The sequence below is a fragment of the Mya arenaria genome, chromosome 5, assembly GCF_026914265.1.
Source record: "Mya arenaria isolate MELC-2E11 chromosome 5, ASM2691426v1".
Classification (NCBI taxonomy): domain Eukaryota; kingdom Metazoa; phylum Mollusca; class Bivalvia; order Myida; family Myidae; genus Mya; species Mya arenaria.
Window position 1 is genome coordinate 29,049,134 of NC_069126.1, and position 26,870 is coordinate 29,076,003.

The following is a 26,870-nucleotide window of genomic DNA, read 5'->3' on the forward strand; positions in this document are numbered from 1 at the left end:
TAATTTGAATTAAGGTTGATATGGAGTTTTGTAACCTAATTGTGTTAAAGCCTTAAACTACTCATATGAAGTCCATGACAAAAACATGGTCTGGTGCAAAAGATTAGGGAGGGTTGGGAAACTGCAAACTAGCAATGGCATTGAACAGATATTATTCATTTTTCTACATTGTGTAACAAAACCATGTGACGACGTGTTATTGCATAAAATACAACAACATAGTCTAAATGAACAAAATGTTAAAAAAAATTAAAAACGGTTTAACTAAAGGTTCCATGGAAAGAATTTGGCGTAAATAAGGAAATGTTCGACAAAAAACATATAAATAGATTGCACTTTATTCAATCAATCAATCATAATAATAATAATTATAATTAACAATTTTAAAACAAAACATACAAGTACATAAATACAATAATATAGGGTTTATACCATTGGATGAGTCAAATTGAGGACAATTCACTCAAGAATATTTACCGGTTTGGGGAATGCAAAAAGTAGCTCTTATATAATACTATATCACCACTAAAATGCAAGGAATAATCATTTATATTGTGTAATTAAATCTTTTACTTTGACTGTCCATTCTTCTATTAAGTCTGTAATCCTTGTCCAGAATATGCTCAGCCTATATAAATATTAGGATATCTCTGTAAAAAAAAAAAGTTGAACAATTTCCGATCTGCTTATGGAGTTTAACATTTGTTTTGTTTGTTTGATAATTGTGAACACAGCTTTTCTAAAACAAATACTCCAACAAATGTATGTATTTCCCTCAAAATGCATAATAATCATTATGAGGACAATTACAATAAACAATAGTATATATTCAACAATTGAATTATTAAATAGTTATATTAAAGTCATGAAACAAGATTGAAAGATGTGAAATACATTAGTCAAGTAAATGCAAAAATAAATCTACAAAATATTATATAAAGTCAGCGGGAGAGGGGGCAGGACAGGATAAAAACAGGCGACAAAACTAGTACCGATAAACTCTAAATTACTTGTTTACTTACAAGAGTCTGTTTTCAATTAATATCAGCACTACTAAGACTTCTTTACTATTTTAAGAGCAATTTATATCATAAACCACAGAGATAGTGTAACTTGTGTATCATTATACTGTTAAAGTTGCACTCTCACAGATATACCATTTTTACAACTTTTTTATTTTTTGTCTTGGAAACAGCAAATTCTTGCTTAAATATCTGCAAACCAATGATATAAGATTGCTGACAAAAAAACAAATCGTAGATTTTCATATTTCTGTGCAAATATTTATGTTTTATGGCTTAAACTGTTACTAACCGTTTAGTAACGGTTTAAGAAAAATGCATAAAACATCAATTTTTTTAACTTAAATATAAAAATCTGTGATCTAATTTTTTGTCGGCAGTCTTACACAAAAAATTGGCTTGTTCCAAGACAAAAAATAAAAAAAGGTGGCAAAACGTTCAATCTGTGAGAGTGCAGCTTTAAAGCAAATGACTCAACTGCATTCATTTTGGGCCAATATAAATTAATTGCTAGATTGTAATCCAAATTTAAATGTGTGGGAGGGGGGGATATATTTTTAGATGACTGTTTCATGACAAACCATGAACACCATTGTATCAATTCTCCTTTTTTACATGTGAATGTTTATATCGACACCAGCTGGTATGAATAATCTTTAGTATTGTACCGGACAAATACACAAAACAAGAACCCAGTTCAATATTTTTATTTGAGCCAATAACATTTAAGGGGGGACATAAAAGGAGGAGGGCGGGGATAAAAAACTAGCAATTAATTTATTCACCTTAGTAATATTTCTAATGCACTTTTCCATAATTTGTCATTGAAGTCATGTATGAGTATTTTCGTTTGATGTATTGCTTATAAGGACATGTTATACAGGCGTCTTTTGAAGGAGACAGTGTACAATAGATTACAATGTTTAAAGCTGCACATTCACAGATTGAACGTTTTGCAAACTTTTTTATTTTTTGTCTTGGAACGAGCCAATTTTTGCGAAAATCCGTGGAAACCTGTTATATAAGACTGCTGACAAAAAAAATAGATCGCAGATTTTTATATCTAAGTTCAAAAATTGATCTTTTATGCTTTTTTCTTAAACCGTTAGTAAACGGTTTAAGACATAAAACATTAATTTGCGAACGGAAATATGAAAATCTACGATCTGATTTTTTGTCAGTGATCTTACATCATTGTTTTCCAGATATTTACGCAAAAATTTGTTCCAAGACAAAAAATAAAAAAGGTGTAAAAATGGTATATCTGTGAGAGTGCAGCTTTAACATGTGTTAAAATACCATAAATTAAATGCATATGTCATAGAATATAAACCCTGTTACAACCAAGTCACAAATGAGGAAAAGCGGAAATTTGGAATTAGCGGAAAATAAATACTATCACAAATGGAAAATGTGCCATATGTTAATAAATAGCATGCACCTTACAAACATACAAAATGAATAGACGATGATACAGCTCAATTCAGATACATCAAAGATGATACAGATGAAAGTGGTATAACATGCTTCCATGATATTACAGTTCAGATCGCCTGTATCGCCGGACACAATGGCCCAGACTTTAAGAAGATACAAACTGGGTTTAAAGACAATAAATACCTGATCAAAATATAATAAAACCCATGATCTGGGCTTTAGGTTTAGGTTTTATGGTCATTAAATCAGGCTGTAACGTCTTTCAATCTGGGCTGTATGGCATTTCGATATGGGCTGTATCTTTTTTCAAACTGGTCCAAATAGTTCCACAAATGAAGACCAGGCCATATGGGCAATTGGTGGTATCATTTGTACACCCACTGACTTATGACTGACATGGGGTTTTTTAATAAATAGCTAGTTAGCCATAAATTTCGCAGTTAAATTGAAGATATCTTTAATATTTTTTTATTTGTACCTAAATCATGAACATTTTATTGTTTTTATCAATTAAGTCAAATGAGTTAAACACGATAATGCATTAAAATTTAAAAAAAAGATTTTTCTTTTTAACTTATAATCTTAATACATTGTGTGCCTTTCAAGCAGTATAATTTTAAATGGGTGTTAATAACATCCAATAAATCACTTATAAATACAAGACAACATAAGATTTGCGTATATCCATGTGCTAAGAAACAATACCAGAATTAAAGCGTAGGTGTTACTTATTTATTACAGGTTCTTCAAATTATCAAAAGAATTATTTAAAAATCTCACACCAAAAGAACAATTTAATAACCAATGGCAAGAAAAAAGTTTTCTGAAGTTATCTACTTTACATAAATGTGTGCAAAAGTACAACTTGTGCTTGGTTTTACTTTTAAGGTAAGCCATCTATCATTAGGATGCAAAGATGAGTTTTTTTATATATAAACATTGATTATTCCTATACTTCATTGATAAACCATTTAATTGCTTGTGTATAGATTACATTTTTGAATAACACCATAATGATGCTACTATAATGATATGATATATTAAAGGGAGGTAATAAAAAAAAATAAAAAAAAAATAAAATAAAATAAAAAATCTCGCTTGAACATTTTGGCTTTAAAAATGAAACTTTACCACTAGCAATTTTTGTATTAATGAGGGATGGATTACCTTAAAGTGATTATCACTAAAGCAAACATTTAAAACTCATACTGCTTGCATTAGCTTTCTAAAGCATCTAACACTTTCATAATCTGTTGTTTCACAATTTTAGTTGTTTCTCCGGCCGTAGGGATTAAGCATCGGTCCTTGTTTGTTATTTTAATACCGCTTCCTTCATTTGATCCATAGGAGAATGTGATTAAATCTGGGTGACGTTTTTTGGATGTGATTTTAACTATAGTACCCAATGCTCGTCGACTTTGAATCATGGCCATGCTTTTATTCTTTGGGATTTCTCGAAGAATATACAGGTGCGTATCTGTGACCAGAAAGTAGCTGAAATTGAACAAACAGAAATATTGAAAATCACACATACAAACAGTTTACTTCACTTGAATTCCTCGGAGTGAGTACAGGTGGGTATCTTTCACCAGAAAGTTGCTGAAATATTAAACAAACAGAAATACTGAAATCCATCCATTTAAACAGTTAAATTCACTCATTTCTCTGAGAATGTATAGGTGCGTCTCTGTGACCAGAAAGTAGCTGAAATATCAAACAAACAGAAATATTGAATTATCTTACATACAAACAATTTAATTCACTTAGATTTCTGGGAGAATTTATAGGTGGGTATCTTCGACCAGGAAGAAGCTGAAATATTAAACAAAGAGATATATTGAATATCAAACATACAAAAAGTTAACTTTACTCAGAAATGCCTGGAGTCAGAATCAAACCATCGACCACTATGACAGATGTGACTAGTGCAAGTTGACGTCAACCTTTCGGACAGCTCGACTTAAAAATATTTTCCTGTTTTGTGCAGTCGAAATACTAAATGCGCTACTACATTGTTAACAACAGGGTTGCAATTACTTGCAACAAACCAGATTCCAATATACTATAATTGTACTTCGCTACCATTTCATCAGATGGAATAATGACTTTTCTCGATAATCATTGCAACCCTAGCTCACAGTAACAATAATGGAATATGCTTGTCCAGTTAGCACAGTGGTCTGTGCACAAGCTTCTGGCCAGTGCAACCTGAGTTCAATTCCTGGCTTTGGTGCATGATAGTTTGGCTGGTGGTCACCATGCCCTAAAAGTATGTTTTCTTTGGGTTCTCCGGTTTCCGCCACAAAACAATACCACACTCTCACACAATATACACATGTAGTGCCAATGAGAGTGATTTAGCATAAGTAAATATAACTTTCTTAACAATATTTGTAAAATGAATAAAGTTTAGACTAATAGAGAAATGTCCATTCATTATGTGAAACAGTTCATTTGCTAGATGTAGGATATCAGATAGGTGATGTCATGGTGAATTGGAGAGAATTTCAGCGAGAACTTCGGTTAAATGGTTATAAAGATAAAGATTTAATATACATTAGCATATATATATATATATAATTATATGTCATTACAGTAAACAAATATAATAGCACAAGACAGCTGTAATAACATCACATATATTATTATTGTCAAGATTGAGACGCAGACACCATAACGTACTGTGTCCAGCCTAACTAAACCCGATTTACAACAATGAAAAGCAAATTACTCAACAAACCTTGGATGCAGGAAGCCATTATTATCAAGGTCCCGGCACTGACAGGAGTAGATAATGTCCGGCTTCTTTAACCACGTGTCGAGGCTGACTATCTCTCTTCTCTCATCATCTGACTGGTCATTAAACTCTCCCTCCTCTCCTGCAAAAGGTGAACATGTACTTGAATACTTCTCTGATACCTCTCATATTTTACCAAGTTGTGGAAATGAGCCAAAGCCCCGAAGCCCTACACTACTAAATTCCTTTCTGGGCTTGCTAAAATTCTGGATTTTAATTATATTAGAAGGCTTGTTAAAAATTTAATGCCAAGCACTTAGGTAAGAATTCCGGCTAGTTTATCCAAAAGTCTAATTTTGACGACTTTTTTTATTTTATTTTTGTAAAAGCTTCTCTGTTGGGATAAACAACCGATGATAAAACAATGGCTGAGGCAATTCTTTTATTTGATTTTTTGTTTTGTTGAAGAAAATGAAGAGCTGACAAAAAGTACAGTTAAAACTTGAAAAAATTGAAATAACCAGAACATCGAGAAATCAGAGTTTGACATTGCAAGTTTTGACTGTACACTTAATTTACAAATATCCATGCCATACCCTCTTCCTCATCGCCTATGGTAAACACAGATGCCATGTTTCGGTAGCGTTTTCCCAGCTTATCTGTGTTACTGGCATGGCGCTCTTCAGTTTCGGTATCATTTTTGATGTAGTTGGCAAGCTTCTCTTTCATTTCAGACCCTTTGCTTTTCATGACATTCGAGAGTCGCCCAAATATTGACTCCCCACTGTCACCAGCCTGTGTAAAGTAATTGTAAAGATTATTCAGTCATACGCCTATAAATTGAATGCAAATTCACCAGTTAACCTTTTGAGTTGTCTGTAAGCACAATATTGAGCCAACACATTTCTCACAAAGGCACAAGTCACTGTGATTGATTGCAAGCTAAGATTATCTGAGGTCACCAAGCCAGATAATTGCGTATCCTCTATATACTTCATATTACCCTCCCCTAGTCCCCCATAAAACTATTCTCTAGCGTAATATCATACCAACAACAGTGGCTAATAATACATTCTTATATTTTGTTTCATTAACATTATAATTTATCATATAGCATCATAACTCTGCAACGAAAACATAGCAACAAAAAAATTATTGTAAGTATTCCAACCACCAAAATATTACTGTATTCCACTCTGCTGCAGCCACATCATAACCGATATCTTTGTGTGATGTTAAAATGATGTCAAAAAAGAAAGAAAGCCACAATAAAATGTATTTCATGATGTTTAAAGATGTTTTTTCATTGTCTTAACCCAGTCATGCATATACAGGGATGTAATTGAGCTGACAACTAATGGGCTGTAGCCATTTTGGCAGATGGGTTATGGGGCGTATTAGGCCCTTAATGAGGGGTCAAAGTGGTGAAACAACCTGCCACATAAGCAAAACTCGCTTTCTAGAAGCCCTTTGAGGGCTCTCCTGACTTCAAATTTGAAGCAAACTGGAGTGTCAATACTGTATACAAAGTAACAACCAAAAGTAACCATTAAACTTTTAAACTTTAAATTCTTTATTGGTTCCAGGATCCATTAGATCCAGAGAAATCTGCAAACCACATCCCTGATATAATAAAAGAGTTAATAGTGCTGCGATCTGAATCTGCAAAAATTCACTTCATGTCGAATACAAACCGTATAAAAAAGTAGAACTAATAACCCTATAAGATAAGTTTAAACTATCATACATGTTTGACCTTATGTGCGTGTGCTATATCCTCCCCACTATCAACATCACTGGTACTCCCCATTTCTGGCACACACACGATACACGATCTGCCATTATGGTCCGCGAGACCGGAATTCACCTTCTCGCCAAGCATGCTGTGTAGGGCTAAAAGTAAAGAAGAGGATTAAAATGAATTTTGTTTAGAGCTTTAAAAATGGAAAGGGATTAGAGTGGTCTAGTGGTGTAGGTGTAAGCCTCTCTCCCAAGAGGTTATGGATTCGAGCCCCACCATGGCCTTTCTGCCCTGGAAACTGACTCGATTGTGATTCATATCAGCTTTCAACTGTCTTTACAATCAAGCAAAAATAATTTAATACAGTCAAAACTCGTCAGCTCAATATCGCATGGCTCGTTGACTCGAACCGGTTTAAAAGGACCATTTTTTTTTTCTACTATATGTTCATATAAAATTCAATCGGGAACAAAATATTGAAAGGAGTGGGGATTTACAACTGTATGCTTTGATGTTTTTAATTATATTCTTTGTTTATTCTTTATTGTTATAATTAATTGCTCTTGAAATCTCCTGCAAGCTTTCTTTTATATTCCAATACCTGAATAACCGCCACGGGCCATGCTCACATACTGCTGGTGTTTCTGTAGAAAGTTAGCCACCACCATGTTCACATATTGATCCTCCTCATCTCTCCCACTGCCCATAAAACACAGGTGCTCTCCGCCCGCGGCTGATCCTGAATAAAACGATTTTAAGTGCATGTTAGGCAACAGAAAAAAAATAGTTTTAGTTTTTCAAGTCGCCAACCCTATCAAAACCCCACCATCACAATCTTAATAGACTTATATAATTGCTATATCCATGTTAGTAGAGCCGTTGTGAGCATATATACCAAGTTTAATACCAATATCTTAAATGAAACTAATGCTATGAAATAATCAACTTTTCTATTGACAACACATAAGCTCAAAAAGAAGGAACACAAACCAGCTAGAATGGCCTGTTGCTGGGCTGAAAACAGGGCTTTGATTGCAGTGTTAAACTCCTCCGGGTTCAGCAACATCTGAAATAAAATCATAATAACTATTTCTCATGCCATCAAATATGTATATTGAAGGGAACTCAACTGTCAAGCCAAAATAAAAACTGCCAAGTTCAAAACAGACTTTAAATTATTGTTCATAGAAATTCAAAATCATTTGAATAATAAGCTTGAGATACTCAATTTACTGGTACAATGTTAACAAGAGATGTTTGTCAAACATTATGCCCCCCCCCCCCCCCCCCTGAGCGCCATGTTGTCAGGATTATATGGACAATTGAATGAAATATGCATGGACCGAAATGACAGCTGATTTGTCGCTAACATTGTATGCCGTTGAGGCAGTTTTAAGATTATGACCATTCAAAGTTTGAGGATAGAGTGTGTTATGACCATGACCTTTGACTCTATGACCTCAAAATCCATAGTACCGTAGTCATCAGCTGGTCACCAAAAATATAAATGTTAAGTTTGAGGGCCATGGGTGCAGGCATTGACAAGTTATCACAAAGACAAGCATTTTTCGTTCAAGGTCACTGTAACCTTGACCTTTGATCCAATGACCCCTTAAATCATAAGGGGTCATCTACAGGTCAGACACAACTCCAAGTCAAGTTTGAGGGCCATGGGTGCAGGCATTGTCCAATTATCACTTGAAACATTTTCGCATTCAAGGTCACTGTGAACCTGACCTTTGACCCGATGAGCCCTAAAATCAATAGGGGTCATCTACTGGTCAGGCCCAACCTTCATGTCAAGTTTGATGACCATACGTCCAGGAATTGTTGAGTTATCACTCGGACAAGCTTTGGTCTACCGACGGACGGACGGACCGACCGACCGACCGACATACCGACATGCCTGTGCAAAGCAATATACCCCTCTTCTTCGAAGGGGGGCATAAAAATAAGTTAATAACTACACACAATTGTTGCAAAATATTCTGATGCAATCTTTTGAATGTCACCTCATGTAATTACATATGATAGTCCATGTTCACAACACAACAATCGCTTTATATTTCCATATAATACCCACCAGGTTAGCGTCAAGATGCATGGCAGTGGGAAGATGGCCACTGTTGTATTGCTCAGCTGGGCGACAATCCACGACAAAATACCGCACCATGTCTCCCTGTGAAAAAAAGGTCATCTAAATATGGACTAGTTACTTGTCAATTGAATCATCTTTATATAAATAGTTCAGAGAAGATGCATGACTGGCAAAAGATGGCCACTATAATAATGTGCCGCTAGCCGGCAATCCATGAAAAAAATTCCTCATTATGACTCCCTGTGAAAGCATGTAAAAAAAATTATGTCATTTAAATTCAATCTTTAAAATTAAAATAATAATTTATCATTTTGCCTACAGAACTATTCGGTTAACATTAATAGCATTATTTTGTAGTTATGATTTAAATTAGGCAGGCAAAAGAACTTAATATCGAGGGTATACGTCTTGCGCCAAGCAATCGACACACTCAAATGCAAGATTCAAGCATCTAGTGAGAAGGAATTGCATCTGTCTTGTGCTTAGCCATTGACACATTCTAATGCAAGATTCAACCAAATAGTGTAATGCAAGATTCAACCATAAGGTGACCCAAACACTACCCTTACCTCAGTTTGACTGTTGGACAGAAGTAGGTTGCTCACACTGACAAGTAGACACATACAGATAGACCTATTAACAATGCATAACACAAGCCTAAACTTTATTGGTTGGATAATACCGTAAATGACTGGGTATTAGACGCCCTCAGATTTCGATGTAAAAAAATGCCTGCGTCTAATAACCAGTAACAAGCTTTTGAACGTTTTTTCGGAGTTCGAATTCAGGCCAAGCGTTTGTTTAAACTTATGTAGAAAGGGATGTTACTCATGTCATATCGATCGAGTATATACGGGTTAAAACGGCATTTGAAGATCGGGATACAGTATATCGTAAGACTTTTATAATTTTAAAAAATATTGTACGATTAAAATTATTAAAATTATTCAATATTATTTTCAATATAACAATAATTAAACATACATATAAAGAAGCAAAGCTGTCAAAATATTTTTGTCAGTTGTACGATAAGGTGTGAAAAACTGCCTTTAAAGCTGTTCAACATACCAATACTACAAACTGTTGCGATAATGGTCTTGTTTTTTCTCACTTTGCCACGTTCTTCATTCTTTCCTGTAGGTGTTGACAGTTTAAGAAAAACCCGTACAATATAAGGTTCTTGCATTACTAAACTTTTCATTCTCGACAGGTTATCGTTTACGATATACTGTCAGAAAGAAATCTTACAAATTGTCATAAAAGGTACTTTTCAGTGCCATCCAGATACAAATTTTAAATAATTTGTTATGTTTTTATGTAACATGAAGCGTATTACCAATGAAATATATTTTGCTTTGTATTAGTATTGTATGGTTTTAAAAATAACCATCGCCATTTTCACGAAAAAAAAAATGTTTTGTCACTGTCAACTAACATGGTGGCCGATCGCGGTAGACGATTTTGACATTTTTTCTATGCGCCCTTTAACCCAAAACATAGATAATAAAAAAAATCTTGGATTTTTCACAATATTTTTTTCCTGCGTCTTATACCCCATCGTCTTATTACCCAGTCATTTACGGTAAGTAGCTTACTCACACTGACAGTCAGCCATTTAAACATAATAATATTCAACCATTGTAAGACTCAAAAGCACATTAATTACCCATACCCTGGCCCCCTCATTGGGTTGGATTTGTGATTCATAAAAACCCCAAGGATTATATTTCCATTTAGCTGGTAATTGGGGTTTTTTTGGAAGTTAAATTTAAAGAAAATTATTAATACATTTACGTAAAAAAGTAAGAAAAAGGTGTAGATAATAGATGTAATAAATGATGTCCATATCAACAAGTTTCAGTAAAAAATAACTGTAACAATTCCTTGTATAAAGAAGCAGCAATTTTCACTTTTAAAGTTGAAAGTTTCCACTCAGAATTAAGTTGACTTGTGAATATGGGGTCTGGAGTAATAAACATCCACTGCCTGGTGGTATATGAAAACACCACTTTAAGACTGTCATCCAAGTCCCAATTATTCCAAAGGGGGAGAACTCTAATGAAAAATTATGAAACAAAATCAAAGCACTGAAAGCACTTATCAGTACAACATTCACAACTGTAACTCATTAGTTAACATAATAGTAAGAATTTATTAGCAAAATACTCCCGACCATCTTATGATTTCTAGTGACCCAAATCTGCCCTTACCCCAGCTGGATCAGTTGACTGAAGCAGTTCGCTCACGCTGACAGGCAGACACAGCATCTGGGAGACCTGTTGGCCAACCTCATCTCCAGATTTCAACTGTGACAGGCTCGTGCCAAATAAAGGTCTCTCAAAGTCCTGAAAAAGCATGAAAGGGAATCTTAAGTGTGTAAATCTGATAAACATTTTATGGTAAGTAACATTGGTATGTCAAAAGTACGCAAATTTAGTTAATGTTTATGGTAACAGCCAAGATACATGGACATTACTATTTTTGTGCTTAGTTAACTGGGGATTTTGTCGCCACAAGTGACTGGTGGCCAAATTACCGACATAGCTATTAATTAAAAAAAACATTTATAAAGGCTCATATTTTTTTAACTGTACACAAATCATATGCTTTACTTTGTTTTGATCATTAAAGTCATATAAGAATGCATTAAAATTGATACTTTTCTTTCCAGACTTAATACCTTTAAAATACCCCCTTACCCTTCTGAGTGACTGCAGGGTCTTAGAAGTGCAATTCCTAAGATACCCCCCTACCCTTCTGAATGAATAGGGGTCTTAGAAGCACAATACTAAAAATACCCCCTACCCTTCTGATTGACTGCGGGGTCTTAGAAGCGTAATACTAAAAATACCCCTTACCCTTCTGAATGACTGCGGGGTCGTAGAAGCGTAATACTAAAAATACCCCCTACCCTTCTGAATGACTGCGGGGTCGTAGAAGCGTAATACTAGAAATACCCCCTACCCTTCTGAATGACTGCGGGGTCTTAGAAGCGTAATACTAAAAATACCCCCTACCCTTCTGAATGACTGCGGGGTCTTAGAAGCGTAATACTAAAAATACCCCCTACCCTTCTGAATGACTGCGGGGTCTTAGAAGCGTAATACTAAAAATACCCCCTACCCTTCTGAATGACTGCGGGGTCTTAGAAGCGTAATACTAAAAATACCCCCTACCCTTCTGAATGACTGCGGGGTCTTAGAAGCGTAATACTAAAAATACCCCCTACCCTTCTGAATGACTGCGGGGTCTTAGAAGCGTAATACTAAAAATACCCCCTACCCTTCTGAATGACTGTGGGGTCTTAGAAGCGTAATACTAAAAATACCCCCTACCCTTCTGAATGACTGTGGGGTCTTAGAAGCGTAATACTAAAAATACCCCCTACCCTTCTGAATGACTGCGGGGTCTTAGAAGCGTAATACTAAAAATACCCCTTACCCTTCTGAATGACTGCGGGGTCGTAGAAGCGTAATACTAAAAATACCCCCTACCCTTCTGAATGACTGCGGGGTCGTAGAAGCGTAATACTAGAAATACCCCCTACCCTTCTGAATGACTGCGGGGTCTTAGAAGCGTAATACTAAAAATACCCCCTACCCTTCTGAATGACTGCGGGGTCTTAGAAGCGTAATACTAAAAATACCCCCTACCCTTCTGAATGACTGCGGGGTCTTAGAAGCGTAATACTAAAAATACCCCCTACCCTTCTGAATGACTGCGGGGTCTTAGAAGCGTAATACTAAAAATACCCCCTACCCTTCTGAATGACTGCGGGGTCTTAGAAGCGTAATACTAAAAATACCCCCTACCCTTCTGAATGACTGCGGGGTCTTAGAAGCGTAATACTGTGCCAGGGAGCAGAAATCCTCAATGTCTTCCGCCTCCAACGATGCAGGAAATGATGTGATCAGTCCTGAAACATGAAAACAATGCCATTAGTGAAACATACTCTCATAAGTAAAATAACCTAAGCATAATTATAAGTTAGGCCAAAAAAAACTAGAGCTGTCACAGGAGTGATGAATACCCCCAAATGCCACCTGGACACAGGAATGGCAAACCATTCCTTTGAAAAGAGGCCATAACTCCAAGGTTAATGCACACTGCATCTTCTTTTATCATGCATGTATTGTTTGTCCGGAAACCGGTTTTCTATTTTCGTAACCAGCCCCAATATCGAATTTGACCTGTATCTTCTGATGTTACACCTGTGTACCAAAAAATTTTCAAATCTGTCTAGCCTTTCATGAGTTATCGTTCGGAAACCATGAAAACCGACCGACCGACAGACAGACCGACCGACAACCTCACTCCTATATACCCCCTCAAACTTCGTTTGTGGGGGTATAATAATAGTGTTGTTAGGGTTACCTTTTTCTTTCAATTAGGCTTTAAGTACGAATGTTATTGTCATCATTAGATAATGGCATTAAATTCATCTTCAGTATAAAGCTTTTAAAATTACATATTTATAAAAACACACACACACACAGATTTTTTTTAACCAATGGACTATAAAAATGGTAGGTTTCGTAAGTAGGGTCAGGTAACCAGAACCAGGATTTTTTTTTTAGGCCTTATCAATGAAATTTATGAGGTCTCTTCGGTGCCATGACTGTTGACTTTAGCCTCCAATGCAGCAGGAAATTATGTGATCTGCCATTTAACACAAAACATTAGCATGACTGATGTTCTCAAAATTAGAATAACACAAGCAAAATAGAAAGTTATCAATAAAAAAATGACCTTTTTCATGAAATCTCACAATTCAAATGCATAGACAGGCATGACACAAATTGCCAATCATGGCCTGCATTGGAATTCATAAAACATCTTAGCAATTCATTTTCCAACAAAAGTAACCTTTCACTTAGCCTACAGTAACTGATCATACTTGTTCATAATGTTAAAGAATGCAGTTAACAACCCTAATAAAAACTAGAGATTGCCTTTTTGAAAAAGCACTTGTCTCTACCATTTTGTGGTCGTAGGTGAGACATAATCAATAATGGGCATGAAATTTGTACTTTGGACTGGAAACAAACCAACACAGGGGTCATCTTCTGGTCATGACCAACCTGCATACCAAGTATGAAGTTTCTGGGTCTTGGTGCTCTCAAGTCATTGAGCGGAAACAAAGTGTGAAGTACAGACTGACGGATGGAGGAACCGCCTCCCCAATTTAATCATACTAAAAGATCCAACTTCTGCCTTAATTCATTTTGCTTTAAGTCACCATTCTTATACCTTTTTGGTATTCTTAAACATTTGCATCATTCAGTCTTTCGATCATCGGTTTTTCTCAATCCAATAAGGGGCATAACTCAACAATGACTTAAGCCAGTCCTATACAAATACGTAATGTCACTGGAATAATACGTACCAAATTTTATCAAGTTTTGTTCGGACATAATGAACTTATTTTAGCTATATGGCTAAGTTTAAGGTTTGGGCACTTCAATAACGCAGACACCGATGCCATCATGGCTACAACAGTGAACAGATAAGCTGTCCCGTTAGAGCACTGGTTAGCACACTTGTTTCTCAGCTAAGCGAGCTGTGTTCAATTTCTAGCCTAGGCGCATGTAAGTTTGGTTTGTGGTCACCAAGTCAGACAAGTCGGTTTACTCCGTGTACTCCAGTTTCACCCACAATACAAGACCACACTGTCACCTAACATCATGCTAACCAGAGTAATAAATATAATGTTGTAATAACTTGTTTCACAATCGGTGTAAAATAAATAAGTTTAAACTTAAACTTAATAAATCATCCAGCTACCTACCAACAATAAACTGCTTGTCCTTGTCCTCGGCCTCCAAGAGCTGCTCTCGCGCATTCACGAGGATAACAAGAGCCATGAAGAAAGACAAGAAAGGGTCAGAAGACTGGAGGTAGACGTCCCACATATTCAATATTACCTTTAGGTCGCACACCGATGCAAACAGGCTCCGGAACTGAAAGAAGTTGTTTGTGTTGATTGCATCATTAATCGCTGGAATTTTTTTTCATTAACTAGTTCATTTTACTTCTAAATTTGATTTACCTACGTTATTTTCTCATTCACCAAACGATAAGCCGTTAAAATTTCAAGCAAAATTTCTAGAATGTTCATGTAATGAATAATTAATATCATCAGACCTTTGCTTTTGTACAAATCTGTACTGTTACATATCAAGCAGTGAAATTTCATCAAAAGAAATAGTAACATTAGTTATTCAAGTAAATTTATTTAAACAACTGTATTTTAACTCTATTGCAAAATTTAAATTTTGTTGAAAAATCACCTATTAATTGAAATAAAGGGTAATTTATAAAGAAATCATAAAGAACAAAGTGATCATGTATTGCCACTTCACCATATCCAGGATAATTGGGTGTTGTTATTATATGCAAAAGGTCCCTGTCTCCCAGTCTGTAACTAAGAACAGAATGGGATTCTGATGAGAAAATGGCAACCACCCAATGTCCCCACTGAAAATTATTGGACTATATACCACCAAATGTCCATACTGAAGAAGAGAAGACTATAAACCAACAAATTGTCCTCCCAAAGTCATACAGCTCCAAAAGCAACCAGTTAACTTTTTTATCAGTATTTCTTAATGCCCTGGTGCCGTAAGATCCGTGTAAATCCAAAAATCTGCAGACAAATCACATCCCTGCTAAAACCCAGTATATTAATTATCATACGCCAGTTATTATTGTCAAACGCAGTGAACCATGAACCATTGGGTCTGTGCCTCCACGATATTTATCTTACCCATGATTGTGCATACACATCTGGTGTGATCCGTTTGGTATCGAGGAATGAACACAGCTCAGGGTCATGGTACTGCAGTAACAGGCGGAACAGGTGGAACGGCTTCCCATTTTTCTGGCAATCCCTGTTGTGTAAACAGGCATTTTTTTATTTAGAATTAAAAGAGTTCAACATGCTGATGTAAACACATCTCTCTTGTTTCTTTTCGATCAAAACGGGGCAATAACTTAACAATTATTTTAGTCTATGGTCTGTGACCTTTGGCATTTTTTCCTTGCAAAATGTGTTTACACCAAGTTTATGAATCATTTGTCAGTTATGACCAAGGTTTTTAAGTTTTAGCATTTATAAAGCAGACGACACCAGGGCTATGACATTGATTACTTATTACACACAGACAAGCCAAGAATTATATTCTATCATTCCAAGTATAGTTTCAACACACAAGACATTAATGCATTGTATGGTTATACAATATCATCTTGTTCACTCTGCGACATCTTCTGAATTTTAAAAGCTTAACAAAGCTGCAACAGCAAAACTCGTGCCAAAGCGAGGCTACCATCAACTGTAGTAGCCCTCCTTTTTCTAAAATTGCAGTAAAATCATTTTGGATTTAGTGGGTATGGCAATCCACAAATTTAAGACTCCTGCAAATTTAATTATCTATTTCTTAATTCACTTAGCAACGTCTGATGATTTGCGACGTAATGTAATGAGTTGTTTTGATGTTCTTTTTCAATTATGACATAATTTCTTATATAACTTCAATGTCTAAGAACATTTCCAATTATTTTTTGCGAGTATTTTGAAAAACGCCTTTAGGTCCAACAGGGGTTCCGTTAATGGAAGTCCGGAAGTTAATTACGCCCAGTTTCCATCTCCATACTTCCAAAATCCATCATGTTCCAAGGTTTGTGGAGTTTTGTGCTGTTGTTCCATGTTTCTTGTTTGTGATTTTTTGTTTTTGTGTTCTATGTCTTTGGTGTTTACTTTGTGCCATTAAACAGGGTTTATGTTTAAACTTTTGGCTACTGAGCTTGTTTCTGTAGTTTTTCACATAAGTATTTATAACAAACAAAAACTTCCCGGTAATTCAATTTTACGTTTGAACTCCAAATGTCAATACAAAATTAACTAAATGATTATTAATGTAATATCCCCTGCAGAATAATTACAGTGAACTATTTTTATGTGCTATAAAATACGATTAAAAATTACCTTGCAATGTATTTATTTATCAAGGCATAGAAACAGTTGTATGTTTCCGATTTGCCAAGCTTGAGAGCCAGCAGAGGCTGCAGAATGTTGAGCCAACCGTTATCACTGGAATAGGACTCTACCCTCGACTTGGAGAAGTATGTTATCATGGACTCAAGATCCGCAACCACTGAAACCTTCTCCTCTTCCTCATTTCCAAGTTTATCTGAAAATCATATAGAAGATATTTGTTAAATCTCAGTGGAAGACTGAAATTTATTTTATTGAGGATTGCAGAAAGCGGCCCCACCTCGAGTGAAAATATTGTTTTATAACAGTGATATCATGAGTGAAATAAATTGGACATTCACTAAAATTCAAAGAAAACTTCTGCCAAAACTTTAGATTTGGCAATTCATTAAATAAATAACATTGTAGCATCATTTTGGCTATGTCATCTGTTTTTTGCACCAGTTTTGATTGAAAAATGAGTGTGACTTTCTTGCACTCTTTTAAACTACCTGTGCATTTTTGATAGGAAAATGAGTGTGACATAAATTAAGCTTTTATTATATCATGCCAAATAAAAGATTAAGTTATTAAATACATCTTTTATCCCATATATAAGTGACAAGTTATATATAGTATATATAGTTTTCAAAACTATTATTCAACAAACTAGACATATTCATGAATGGCACAATATTGCTTCAATTGCTAAATGTTTGGAGGTAATTGGTCCTTAAAACTATAAGGCCAAAAAAACACTGTTATTCAATCAATTACAAAATCAGTACAAAATTCAGAGCCTTTAACTGTCACTTTATATATGCCCTTTTTGTAATGCAGGGGGGAATATAGTCAGTTCAATTTAAGTAATTAAAGTAATATTAAGTTTCAACTGCCAAATATGTCAAGGTTGTATGTATATATAATCATATTTGAATTTTAATCCCAATGAAAGAAATATTTGACAGTCTAGCATTTTATTCTATGGCAGAAGAGTGCCAATGCTGGTCTCCATGAGGGCAGAAGGTTGCTAACATAAAAGTGCATGGTGCAGCACCTTTCCATAATTCATTAGCTAAGACTAAAAGTGGCATTATTTAAAAGGGCTCCCTCATGTTTTTTAATCAATAATTATTTTCCCGGGAGAACTAATGCCTTCACCCCAAGGCCTTATACAATAGCTGATGTATAATTCTCCTGAATCGAATACATTTAATAGAAACATCACGAGATATTTACCAACAACCAATCATGCTACAACAGGGGTCGAAATTAAGACAAGCCCTCAAACCTTGCACTGGTAAAATGTCTTCCGGGCTTGCTCAAATTCTGAATTTTATATAGCAGGGCTTGTTAAAAAAATTGATGCCAAGCTAAAGTATATGAATTCGGGCTTGTTCATCCAAAAGTCTAATTTCAATGATTGCTACAATATAATGCGTTACAACTAGTATTCAAAATTGTGGTCTTCATAGACAATATTTGAGCAAATATCAACTTTTGATGAAGGGTTTGAGCTGTCAGTATCTTAGTTTTGACACTCCGAATGATTTGCCACATTTTATTTCATAATATTTTTTTTCATAAAAAGTGTGTTTATGATTTTACAAACCATGAGCAAGTCCCTTTAACTGTTATATCCTGCAGGCCAATCATTGTATTGGAAGAAGGAAGATTAAGTTGACATACCATTCAATTAATCATAATAAAAGGATGTTTTCCTTCCTTCATATCGCTCATACACCTATTGTGTTTCATGACAATAAAAACAAAAACCAATTTATTCACATACTACAATATCTTGAATAAAGATAAAGGTAAGATTTATTTATCGCCCTAAAGATGGACATCTTACATAAGCTCTGTAGAGATTTTGAAGAGAAAAATACATGGACAGATTTATAAAACCTGCAATGTACATTTGATCAAGAATCATTGAGCAATACTGGAATCAGTGCTCTGGCTGTGATTATATAACAGGGTGGGGCACTATGCTGCCCTTTTCCAGCACCCTCCTGCCTTTTTACTACACCCTGCTGTGCCCTTTTGTTTGATAGAGTCAATTTTAAGATGTAAGTATAAAAATAATGAATATGCATAAATTTGATATTAAAGTGTAGATAATATTTAAGGTTTACATAACAAACTATCAGTATTGAAAATTGTTACAACACACACTCAATTAAAAATTACCATTGGCCCTTGCAGGTGCACCATTAAGGCTCATTCATTGGCCTCAAACGTGCCCTTTCCATATAATTTGGGAAAAGGACCCCACTTAAAATAGGGAAACATTATGGCATTTTCCATGCCAAACTATTAACCTTTAAAAACCCTTAAATTTTGAAAAAAAATATGATTAAACCTGTGTTGTGCTGTTAATTGATGAAAAATCACAGAAAAACTATGCTTTTTAAAAACTTTTCGGCATTCACCTTCATCAACAATTGTTGGTACATATTGTAACAAGAAATGCCGCAATGCAACGAAACCAGGTTTTTAATGATTGTCAGAAGAACTTCAGCCTGTGTCTGTTTTTCTATTTTTAGTAACAGTGATCTTGACCCTAGGGACCCCAAATGCAATCCATTGAAAGGTATCCATAAACTCTTCCTTTATACCAAGTTGGATCAGGATATGTCAACCCTAATGTAAGTTATTCAGTTTCAACCATTTTTCTATTTTTAGTAACAGTGACCTTGACCTTGAATCTAGGGACCCGAATGCAATCCCATGAAAGGTCTCCATAAACTCTTCCTTTATACCTGGTTTGGTCAAGATATGTAGACCCTGTCTAAAATTATTCAGTTTCAACTGTTTTTCTATTTTTAGTAACAGTGACCTTGACCTTGAATCTAGGGACCCCAAAACATAATCCCATGATAGTATCCTTAAACTCTTACTATAGACCAAGTTTGGTCAAGATATGTCAACCCTAACTAAAGATATTCAGTTTGAACCATTTTTCTATTTTTAGTAACAGTGACCTTGACCCTAGGGACCCCAAATGCAATCCCATGAAAGGTATCCATAAACTCTTCCTATAGACCAAGTTTGGTCAAGATATGTCAACCCTAACTAAAGTTATTCAGTTTCAACCGTTTTTCTATTTTTAGCAACAGTGACCTTGAACTTGACCCTAGGGACCCCAAACACAATCCCATGAAATGTATCTATAAACTCTTCCTGTACAGCAGGTTTAGTCAAGATATGTAATCCCTAACTGAAGTTATTTAGTTTCAACCATTTTTCTATTTTAAGTAGCAGTGACCTTGACCTTGAACCTAGGGACCCCAATCGCAATCCCATGAAAGGTATCCATAAACTTTTTCTATATCAGGGTTGCCAGCACTTTGGTGAAATAAAATTCCCTGACTTTTCCCTGACTTTTCACTGACCAATTCATGTTTTTCACTGACCAAAATCGTCAAACACATAAACGGCCTCCTGACCTCCCCTATAGCCGTCCAATCCTCCCATTATATTTTTGCATGTAAACTTGTATTTATTTTCCAAAATATAAAACATTTACATTGTACATCAAAGTAATGATTCAAACATAGTGTTTTACTATTCTTAACTATTTCTATTCAAACACAGTGTGACTGTTGGTCAGTGAAACATGTGAAACATTAGCATGAAAACAAGAACATAGGGCTCATTTTGGCATATCATGAAATAATCACTATAAAATTAAAGACTTTGAATGAGTATGGTAAGTAAGTGTGAAAAACATAGCATTGCATAATTTAACCAGTTTCCATCATGTTTGCAAGACAAATCCTCTTGTACAATTTCTTAGTGTCAAAGCAAAAAGCAAAGCAGGTTATATGCCAATATGGTAGTTTGGTATACATGTATACTGACTAGATTTTGTTAGTAATTAAAATCCCTTCTAGTGATCATGCACAGAAATAGCTAGACCAATACAGAATACAATGAGAGGCATGACTGTAACATTACATTTGTTTCAGTTTCTTCTCTAGATGTTCAGCTGTCTTAATTTCACACTCCATCTCCTTTCTCTTTCCATGGGACTTTTCCCGCAGGGCATTAGATTTGACCAGTAACTGCAGATTGTTTTTGGTTTCAGCTTGTTTGGCCAGTTCATCAGGTTCAACAACCAATTTATCTGCCATCTTCCTCAGACTTGCCGTTTTCTTCTTTGCATCATCCAGTTGCCTTTGAGTTTCTTCCCCTTCTTTGTCTTTCTGCTTCTTTTCATCCTCTACCTTTGTTTCCTGTGCATGAGTCCTGTACCTATGGTAAGCATGCCTACAGCTCTGAAGTAACTCCTTGCTGACACACTCGGAGAGTGGCTTGTCCTGGGATTTGAGGCCATCATAAGCCTGTCTGTACGTAATAAGGGTATGCTTATTCATGTTCCCTTTCAATAGCTCCTTATTGTCAGAGAACCCCCTCTCAACAGATGACTGGCCATGGGACAGAATAAGCATGTCTTTCACCACTGTGAAAAGTTCTTGGTATTCAGCCTTCCCACCAATATCCTTGTAGAATAGTGTGTCAATGCCTTCATTGCTATCCATGCTGTAAGACTTATACACTTCCTTCTTCTCACATTCAATGTCGGCCAACCATTTCCTTAATATCACAGTTTACTGCCTAAAGACTGCCATAGCCAAGAAAGACCTTCAATGCGTATATTTTTCGACCTTTGAAATAATTTTTCCCTGACTTTTCCCTGACTTTTCAGGATTTTCATTTTTCACTGACCAAATTTCAAAATTCCCTGACAATTCCCTGACCTTGAAAAAATACCCAATTTCCCTGACTTTTCAAGTCCGCTGGCAACCCTGTATATACCAAGTTTGGTCAAGATATGTCAACCCTAACCAAATTTATTCAGTTTCAACTGTTTTTCTATTTTTAGTAACAGTGACCTTGACCTTGAACCTAGGGACCCCAAACGCAATCCTATGAAAGGTCTCCATAAAATCTTCCTATAGACCAAGTTTGGTCAAGATCTGTCATTCCTAACTAAAGTAATTCAGTTTCAACCGTTTTTCCATTTTAAGTAACAGTGACCTTGACCTTGACCCTAGGGACCCCAAACGTAATCCAATGAAAGGTCTCCATACACTCTTCCTATAGACCAAGTTTAGTCAAGGTATGTCATCCCTAACTAAAGTTATTCAGTTTCAACCGTTTTTCTATTTTTAATAACAGTGACCTTGACCTTGACCCTAGGGACCCCAAATACTATCCCATGAAAGGTACCCATAAACTCTTTCTATAGACCAAGTTTGGTCAAGATATGTCAACCCTTACTAAAGTTATTCAGTATCATAGGTGAGTTTGACGCCGCCCGGCCGCCCGCCCACCCGCCCGAACAACGACGTTCGCCATTCTAATAACCAGGTTTGAAAATCTGGTTAAAAATACCAATCAACAATTTTTTTTGGATGGAGCCTGTATGCTTTAGAAAGTCTCTAGAATTGGTGAAATATGTTAACCAGTCAGCAGATATTATTCCAAGGGTAATATTAATTCTTACCAACAAGCTGGGCGCAATCTTCTCTAATTGTTGACTGTTCAGGCAGGTCGAAAAATCCATCGAACGATGACAAGGAGTCTCCCTTGTCTTGAACTTGCAAGCATATCTAAAATGTATGAACATCTGTATAAAACTGAAAATATAAAAAGTATAGAATGTGGAATTCAATATTGGTCTCAAATGGGTATAAGAATGCTGTAGCTAAGCAGATTTTATGACATAAGTAAAGGGACATACACAGTAAATGAAGTCAAAAATGTATAATCATAACATTGACTTAAGTCACATTTTGAATACCAGGCCCCAATATCACAAAAAAATACTTTAGTCTCAATTTCAATTTATATAACATCAAAATTTATGTTTGCACATTCAGTGTGTGTATACCACATGATAAATTGTGTCATAAATGCTATGTCGGAAGACAATGTTTTGCTTTGAATGAAGACTTTAAACAATGATAACTTTACTTTTTCTTCAGCATTTTAAATAAAACATAACGCACTACAAATGTGTGTTAGTCACTTTATAATTGTAAAAAGTAGGGATTTAGCTGAAGAGTTATGGAAGGATGCTGCGCCCTGTTCTATTTCAGTAGCACCTTTCTGCCCTCATGGAGACCAGCTTGGGTTCCGTTCTGCCTTCATAGAATTAAATGCTCAAGACTGTCAAATATTTTGTTTGCCTTGTGTAAAACATATAATTAGATTATAAAACCATACACATCTGCATACATATCTGGCAGCTGAAACCCAATATTACTTCAATTAAACAAAATTCCTAACATTTTCGACCAAATTCATAATTGTCAAGTTCTTCAATGTTCCCTTTTCTGCAGCACCCTGTCCTTTTTCAAACCTTGCTAAAACCCTATATAAGACAGACTGAGCAATTCTCACAAGCATTCTACCATCTTTGACTAAGTGCTCAGCACAAGACGAACAAAACTTCATATAAAATTAGAAGGAATTACTCCATATTGCATGAAACCCTCATTTTGCTAATTTCAAGGTAGACCACTCACCTGCCAGACATTTGGCCTGTGTTTAGCTGGAACTGGTCTCCCCTTACAGATGTTTCTCAAGGAACCAAAATCGCATTCTTGTAGCAACGCTGTTTCTAACTCTTCATTCCTGAAAATGTATTACGTTCATTATCTTCCTAATATTATGAAGTTGCAGTTGTAGTCTTTAAACTCTTTTATTTACATATGAATTATTTCATTTTTTTTTACTTATTTAGAGTTGTATTGTCAACCATATATTAAAGGCCTAGTTTAAGCCTTCTATAAGTGACCCCCACCTCCCAAAATCATGTATAGTACACAATCTCTGTGTATTGATCTTAATCTAATTGCCTAACTGTCTTATCAGATCTCTGATCTGAGTATCTTGCTGTGCAGTTTTGGAGGTTTTATTATAGAAATGGTCCTGAGCCAATAAACAAATAAACAGGAAATTTTGCCCCTACTGTGACATCAGTGGAATTAGCAGGAGATGCACAGCAGGGGATTGTCATGTCAAACATTCCTTAAACTAGGCCTTTAAAAGCCTAGTTTAAGGAATTTTTGTCATGATAATCCCCTGCTGTGCATCTCCTGCTAATTGCACTGGTATCACAGTAGGGGCCAATTTCCTGTGTATTCATTTATTGGCTCATGTCCATTTAGGGCCCACTTCTATAATAAAACTTCCAAAACTGCACGGCAGGATACTCAGACTGGAGATCTGATAAGAGGAATGAAGGCAAGTAGATTAAGATCAATAAACAGAGGTTGTGTACAATACACATTTTTTTATTTTATTATTATTATTTATTTATGTTTATTTTATTTTATTTAATTTTTTTTTTTGGGGGGGGGGGTACTTATAGAAGGTTTCAACTAGGCCTTTAAGACACATCAACAGCTCAGCTGTTAGGATCGGTCTATCTTTTTATCATCATTGTCAACCAAAGGTCATGGTGGTTTAAATCCCCAGTCTTTAACTTTTATCTATTATAAAGCTGTTCTAACGAATGTAGGACGAAGTGAACCACTTCCCAAGTGAACCAGGACTAAGTGAACCACTTGGTGAGACAAAATGAACCATCTATATGTTATATAGGGAATATTCTCTTAATGAAATATTATGTTTCAGAGTTAATTTTCCTGAGTATAAATGATTTAATAAATAATATGAATAAATTGTTAATCATATCAAAGTGTTGATTTATTAGAATTATGTATTTTAATATACCAATATTTTGAAAAAAGGAAAAGAAAAATGAAAAAAAAAAAAACCTTTTTATTTAATCCTTATAAAGAATATATTATCAATTCATCCTACTTTGTTGAATTTTATTCCATATATATGTTCAAAAATTCTCTATTTTTGTTATTTACACCTCAATCATGTACCGAAAACAAATAAGGGTGGGTGTAATTAATGGATAATTGTACTTTAATTTTAATTGGCCTTATTAATTTGTAATTACTAATTTAACAGCTCACTTACAGAAGCTGTGAACAGACATAGTGACATATGACTCAAACATTTTTTAGTATGAAAGCCTGTATATAAGTTGGCACCGGGTGCAGCCTACCGTTCTACGTTCTGGTTCCACTCCTGCGGACCGAAGCGGAGGACGTCAGACTGGTGTCAGACAACCTTGTAACCAGAAATCAGAGGCAAAAGTACAAGAATATACATGTGGGATAAATATGAAGATGACAACCTCACAACATCTCAACTGCTCAGGGAAGCCAGTCACCTGATTGGTATGGGTCCAATCCCAGCATCAATCGAAAACCGCAGCGAAGATGATGAGTAGTATGACAATAAATTGACTAATTGTGTATTGTGCTGTATGTTGACAATATGTATTCAAGTATTTGTGATCTTCATGTTGATATGTATTGTATATCATGTATGTTTCCATATTTACACATGTTGTGTATTGCATTATGAATTATGTATTACCATGTTTTATGCCCATATCATTGAATTTAATTTATTTATATAGTGCTTTTGTTATAACCATGTGCTTTAAACATTATTATTATTAACATCAATTATTTGTACTGTAACATGTGTTGTTCATTTATTGATTTGTAACAAATAATATTAATGCATCTCTTGTATTTATGTTACTATCATAAAAATAGCTACTATATTAATTGTCATGAACCTTAAAAGTCAATTTCTAACAGCTAAATACACATCTTTAACAGTGTAGCAAATGTGTGAAGTCTTGCATTCAAATGGCGATAATTACTAGTTATTATCACCTTTCAGGCAGTGTCCCATCACACAATAGCCACTATATAATACATATGTGGTTCACTTGGTCCTGAAATGGTACACTTAGGAACTGGTTCACTTGTGAAATGGTTCACTTCGTCCTGCACCCGTTCTAACTGCTGTGTACATTCAGTTTAACCCAAATCAATAGATTCAAGGAGTGTGGGGCACAATTACTTATAATAATAATAATAATGAATGGAATTGATTTAATTGGTAAAGTACATTAATAAAATGTCACCATAAAAAATGGCATTATTCAAAATTAAATGATACAAAATCTTACTTTATTGTATCTACTTTATTATTATTATTTAATATGAATGATATCATGCATACAACAAGGCAAAGTGATGAACAGGCATATTGGTAGTGATTGGAAAAGGAATACTCTTGACAAGATAAGGTTTGTGTAGACAAACAGTCCGAAATATGTAAAATTCGATGATATCCGGAATATGGACAGTAATAATGTGTTTATTAAGGCATATTCGCTTTAAAACCATACAATGCAGACTGGTTAACATAAAAAATAGAACTCCCAGTACACATTTTAATTATGAAAATATACATATGGCATTTGGTTGCCTAAATATATTAATTTTACCAATCAACTTCTTTTGACAGTTCGTCGGCCATGTTGTTTCTGACGTGTTTGCCGTAAACATTGTCGCAAAATAAATTTACTTTCAAAACCATGATTGAACTGATTTTAAAATGGACAAAAACAATGAATCAGTGGGTAAAAAAGCACGTGGCTGTCATAAATTGAAGACCTTTAATTTGTTTTCATGTTTTTTTGGTAATATATATTTCAGACTGGTTTCCTATTTTTTTAGGTTACACTCAACTAACTTTATCTAAAAGTAAACATTGCAAGGGATTCGTCAATGCATTGATTATTACTACACTCCTGAGACTAATTTTTTTTACTCCTACTACAGACAAGTCGATGTAGTAAATACTTATGTTTACATAAAAAAATGCCGTTCGATTCTTTGAAGTTAAGGAGTATTTAAGTCTTATCAAAGGACTTTTAATGAAAACTATATCTAAATATGTGA

The 26,870-nt window shown here is 35.1% G+C and overlaps 1 protein-coding gene across 3 annotated transcripts; it reads right to left on the bottom strand.

Moving 5' to 3' along the window:
• Positions 1 to 322: 322 nt before the first annotated feature.
• On the bottom strand, positions 323 to 26,552 carry LOC128234806 (TBC1 domain family member 23-like). Of its 3 annotated transcripts, none has more exons than XM_052949328.1 (15): positions 26,414 to 26,548; positions 23,550 to 23,658; positions 22,526 to 22,631; positions 17,023 to 17,227; positions 15,802 to 15,925; positions 14,824 to 14,995; positions 12,848 to 12,951; positions 11,246 to 11,380; positions 9,021 to 9,116; positions 7,928 to 8,003; positions 7,539 to 7,676; positions 6,953 to 7,089; positions 5,793 to 5,991; positions 5,200 to 5,338; positions 323 to 3,953 (listed from the first exon to the last, which is right to left on the bottom strand). In XM_052949328.1, exons 1-15 carry the CDS (start codon positions 26,503 to 26,505, stop codon positions 3,677 to 3,679), a joined length of 2,109 nt encoding a protein of 702 aa, XP_052805288.1. In that variant the 5' UTR covers positions 26,506 to 26,548; the 3' UTR covers positions 323 to 3,676. The 3 variants fall into 3 exon arrangements, with proteins under 3 accessions (XP_052805288.1, XP_052805287.1, XP_052805289.1); XM_052949327.1 differs by having other exon boundaries at positions 6,944 to 7,089; XM_052949329.1 differs by lacking the exon at positions 323 to 3,953 and adding an exon at positions 4,001 to 4,163 and having other exon boundaries at positions 6,944 to 7,089; positions 26,414 to 26,552.
• Between the last annotated feature and the right edge of the window lie 318 nt (positions 26,553 to 26,870).

Coding starts and splice junctions, on each gene's coding strand:
- LOC128234806 (XM_052949327.1), bottom strand. CDS start 26,505: ATGGTTTTGAAAGTAAATTTATTTTGCGACAATGTTTACGGCAAACAC. Junction 12,952..14,823: donor GGACAAGCAGTTTATTGTTG/GTAGGTAGCTGG, acceptor TTCATGTTTCAG/GACTGATCACATCATTTCCT. Junction 8,004..9,020: donor TGCATCTTGACGCTAACCTG/GTGGGTATTATA, acceptor ATTTTATTTCAG/ATGTTGCTGAACCCGGAGGA.